Source organism: Phaethon lepturus, unplaced genomic scaffold, assembly GCF_000687285.1.
Source record: "Phaethon lepturus isolate BGI_N335 unplaced genomic scaffold, ASM68728v1 scaffold19630, whole genome shotgun sequence".
Classification (NCBI taxonomy): domain Eukaryota; kingdom Metazoa; phylum Chordata; class Aves; order Phaethontiformes; family Phaethontidae; genus Phaethon; species Phaethon lepturus.
Window position 1 is genome coordinate 69,865 of NW_010512832.1, and position 4,967 is coordinate 74,831.

Here is a 4,967-nt window from a genome sequence, read left to right on the forward strand (position 1 = left end):
ACAGGGCGTGAAACAACAGAGCACAGTAAAGTACCAAAACACATTTATTACAAAAAAAGCGAAGTGTTATTTTTTTGCAGTAACAATTTAAATCTGCTTATTGATCCCACAATTAAAAAAAAGGTAAATGCAGGAAGGAAGGCTCACAAAGGAAAGCTGCAGCGAGCCTTATGCATCTCGGCACCCGAGATGGGTAACGCGAGTATGCTTCCAGTAATTCAAGGCATAAACCAGTGGTAACCTAAGTATACCTTACGCAAACTACTAATTTAGTTACCATAACTCTGGTCTTCAACTCAGTAACTTTTCTTCAGAAAAATCTTTGCTGGTACACAGGCGTTTAGAGGCTGGTTTTGCTGGAAGAAGGTTAGAAAAAGTAAGTTATTTCATGTACAGTAAACAGACTGAACTGAACCAAAAGCCATGTTAACACTTGAGGGATTTAACAGGAGGAGGTGAGAGTTAAAATCAGGATTAACAGTCACAAATGAAAACTTACAGCAATAATGGGGGGTCTTTACTAAATGCCAAAAAGTACTTTCAAAAAGCCTGTATTGAGCTACATTTTGACCTACATCTCAGTGCTACCCAACAACAGCGTAAAAATAAATTTCATGGCACTGAAGCTTTATCAAAACTTCCTTTCCTCCAGTTCATGTAACTGCAGACTGAAAGCCTCTCCCCTCTCCACCCCTGTCATGTAGTGCAAAGCCCAAGATCACTGAAACCAACTAGCTTCTACAAGTACTTCAAGAAACAAATGACCGATTACTAAAAAAAGTAAAAATCAAATTCAACATTAAAGATCTCTAAGGATATCTACTTCTCAATCAAATTGTACAGAACCAGATTCTGCCAATGTAGTGACTCCAGACCTAAAGGGAGGTCAGAACTGGGACCAGTCACTTGGAAGTATGCCATCCTAGCCTGGGTGAAAAGCAAGCTCCGGTTCTGCAGTATTTGGCTAACAGAAATGTGTGCTCGACATTAAGACACCCCGTCCTCCCCCAGTGTGCAACCAAAGGCATAAAGGTCTGGTTTATGGCCTGTGGGATGATCCTATCCAGTCCACCATTTCTTCTGTGGAGGTTCATGCTGGGATCAGAGGCGCGGACCGCTGTTAGCGAGAGCGCACGAGGCCCTGCAGCTGCTGCACACATGCAGGCGCTCGGTCCTGCCAGCTGCCTCCACGCTCACAACCAAACACGCCATCGCTGTCAGGCGGCTGAAGTGGCCCAGAGGGCTGACACGGTGGGACTAGCCTAAGACAGCAAAAGGTGTAGCCTGAATTCCAAGTGCCATGCAGGAGGCTTGTTCCTTACCTTCATCAGGGCAGGGTCTCTTGTACAGCACATCCGCTGGAATCTGGAAACTGATGCACAGCATCTCCTTGTTGGGTGAAACATTTCTAACCAGGTAAGTAGAACAACGTCCATCTAAGGAGGTTCCCAGTGAAGCCTCAGCTCGTTCTTGAATATCTTTGGCTGGGTCATCATGTTTGGAGAAACCGTAGCAGTGCACCGTGGGAAGGCCAGTAGTGCTGCATGGCTCTCCGACTAAGAGATGCCTAAAAACATCTAGGAATTCAGTAGCCAAAGCTGGCAAATTCATGACTATATGAAATGAGGTTTTCTGGTCTTCTTTCAGAAGTGAGAGCTCTTTACTTAGTTCTTCCCTCACTGGCCCCAGGAGGAAGTCCCTGCCATCCATATTGAACGCTTTTATTTTGTTGTCTACTTTGTTTAGTTTGCAGTTATGCAGGAGCCAGTTGTAGGATTCAGGATTGAGATCGTTTGCAAATACGTGGCACTTTTTCTTTGCTGCTGGAATAGCAAAAGGTCCAATCCCAGCAAAGACATCAAAAAGGACATCACCGGGCTTTAAAAGCTCAACGATACGGCCGTGTTCTGTGGAAAGACGTGGGTTCCAGTAGACTTTAGAAAAGTCCAATTCATATGAAATATTATTTTCTTTGACCTGAAAGTCCAAAACATTTGCTTAAGCCTCTGTGTTCAAATTCCAGGCATGTTTAAGCATTACCAGTAATTAAGACAGCTAAAAAACAAGGTGCTTTATCAAAAGGTAATGTGTACATTGACATTTGTCCCATTAGTAGTACACATGAATCTTGTATAAACAGATCTACTCATCAGAAAGAGTCATAAGGAATGTTCCAACTGTCAATCCAGATGGCTGGCTTATGCATGTCTCAATCACCAGGTGGAAATAAAGCAGCGACTTAAAATGACCATAAAAAAAAAATCTGAGGCTTTTCAAGAGCTTTGTGGCTAGCTGACAACTCCCTTATTGAAAGCAGACCTTGGGAAGACGCCTCAAGCCCTCCTTAGCAGAGTCCACACAGTAAATAAGCGTCTGAGAATGATACAGCACAAGAATGGCACGAGTCAGCCAAATTCAAAGCCACTGGGAGCCAATTCCACACTTCGAAAAAAATCTGTATTTTATCTCTCAAGGTGACAGAGTCTGGAAACTGATCCAAACCCAAAACTTTGGGATGACCACTATCTTAAGAACAGACCTAAAAAGAAACGGTATTTATTCGGATGGGAGTGGGACGCAAGGTAATCCTCACTTTGCACCACCACCCTTGAATTGTCTGACTCCGAAGTAGAGCAACTTCTGATCCAAATCACTGCATCATTTGCTTTGCCAGCAAGAAACATACAGAAGTGTATCCGCACTCCTCAGTGTGCAGCTCAGCGGTGCGTTAGATGTATGCTTAATGAGCTAAACCATCTGTATAATATTTGATTGTCACTTCTGCCTTGACAATTCAAATGCCTTCTCTGTGCACGTACAGGATGTTCTACCAAGCTATTCAATGTTTTTATTTGGTAATCTGATGTTTTCTCTTCTAAGAGTATAAAACTGCTAACAGTTAGGAAAAATATTTTTGGTCAAGCCAGTGGCCAAGTTTCCAGCTAAAGACAAGAAACTCTACGTGAAGAATATTTGGCAGTTACATAGTGCTTTACACCTGAAAAATGTCAAAACAGAGGGGAGATGAGGTTTGTCTTGCTGCCGACAGAAAAGGAAAAAGGCATAGGCAAAATTGCAAAGCCAGTGAGATTTAAAAACACAGGCTTACGTTCTATACCAGCCACTGTACAGGGCTTGGTGGCGTTAAGAAACAGCATTTTCTTACATCAAATCCACTGAATATTTTGGTTTTAGAGTGAGAAACACCCCCCACTACAAGTCTGTAATTAGTACCTTTGTAAGAAACTTTTACTTCAGCTGCCTTACATATCATTAAAATCTAGGCTGTGAACTTGAAAGACTAGGTATCTTCATCATCCCTGTGGTTGTGCATTTGCCCTTGGCAGACAAGGAGAAACACATGTGAAGTAACTGCCAACTCTTACACTCTAGAACAGGTGTCAGGAAGGCAAAGAATGGTCTTCATAGCATCTCTTCATCACATCTTTTGAGTAGATGCCTTCGAGTTTTAGCATATTAAATTTAAAATAACGGGGAAAAAAAAATGTACCTTGGTTACCAGGTTGCTCTCTCCTGCCAGCACTTCCATTTGAAAATTTCTGTATGTGCTGTCGATAATATTGGTTTTATTCACTACACAGGTGATTCCTGGATTCTTGTCAATTATAACCTGGCCTGGAAGAGAGGGCAAAAGATACTCCTGTTAAGGGACTACAGCCTCTTAATGTTCTACAAGAGACACAAATGCTGCTGTTTACAGATAAATTAACAAAAGTAAGCATGTATTAGAACAACCCTAATGATTCAGGGTTGCGGATGTGATATCTTTCTAAGGCACATACTTTACCCTGACCGAGTGAAGTGAGACCACAATTACTGTAAAGAGGACAGAACTGTGCCTTCTGGGCACATCGACAGCATCAGCACAGGGCTATTTAAAGTCAAAATATAAAACAATGAAAAGCACTCAGAAGTTTTCTTTGTACAAGTAATAATTTGTCTGTAAAATAATTGTTAAAATACCTTTTTAACAATATACAAAATATACGAATTACATTTTTGAGAAGAGATGTTTAACCTACCAATCAAATGTCTGTATGGTAGCTGATGATCTCTAAGATTCAAATGAGCGATGTGACCAACACGGCTAAATCCAGAGGTGACTTCCTGACCTTCAGGAAGGACTGCTCGTAGTATCTCCTCCGACTTGAAATTCTCATAAGTCAGCTCCAGGTCATACTTGGACACCTCCGGATGAACGTTAAGCTGTTTTAATACCTCTTGCTCTGATTGTCCCAATGAGAATTCTGGTATTTTATGAGGATCCAGAATAACAAGTCTACTGTCCTCATCTTCTGGATCCTCAACTACTCGCTTTAGACCAGGACGCTGTAGTACCGTATGTTTTAGGGACTTTAGCAAAGTATTTATAATTTCTTTCTTGACTTTAAGAACTGGAACAACAACAGTCCTTTTAAAAGCTTCTCTGTTGAGTAGGGTCATCCCACGCACTTTAGGATGTGGCGAATACAGTTCTAGATTAGCTTTATCCTTCACAGTTTCAGGCATTGTAAAAAAACTATTTTTCTTTACTACTACAAAGAGCCCAGGTATTCTGCCAGAATATTGCATTGATAGCATCCAAACTGCTGGAAATGATGTATTTGATGCAGCTGTCCTAAAATGATTAGTTTTCAGTAGTCTGGCAGAGCATCCAAATCTCCATAAAGTCCTAGAAGAGAAATTATTCATTTTATAGACGTTATGTAACCATTCCATTAAAAAGGCTGAAAATCACATGGATTTGCTGTTCTCTTAAACTGGAATTTCCATCTGTGCCAAACAAACCACAATAGTTCAGTAAAGCTCTTTATTATGAATGATATACTACAAATGTCTGTCCTTTTGCAAGTGTATTTTTAGACTTAAACATTAACTAACTTTAAGCAGTGAGATAATTCCCCCCTGCCAAAATACAATGACCTCTCTTTGTTCTAATAAACGTG

At 41.0% G+C, this 4,967-nt stretch overlaps 1 protein-coding gene across 1 annotated transcript; it reads right to left on the minus strand.

The window, feature by feature from the left end:
- Positions 1-291: 291 nt before the first annotated feature.
- On the minus strand, positions 292-4,740 carry TRMT5 (tRNA methyltransferase 5). Its single transcript, XM_010288459.1, has 4 exons — positions 4,044-4,740; positions 3,512-3,636; positions 1,323-1,977; positions 292-356 (listed from the first exon to the last, which is right to left on the minus strand). The coding sequence occupies exons 1-4, from the start codon at positions 4,738-4,740 to the stop codon at positions 292-294; spliced, it is 1,542 nt and encodes a 513-aa protein (XP_010286761.1).
- Positions 4,741-4,967: the final 227 nt, after the last annotated feature.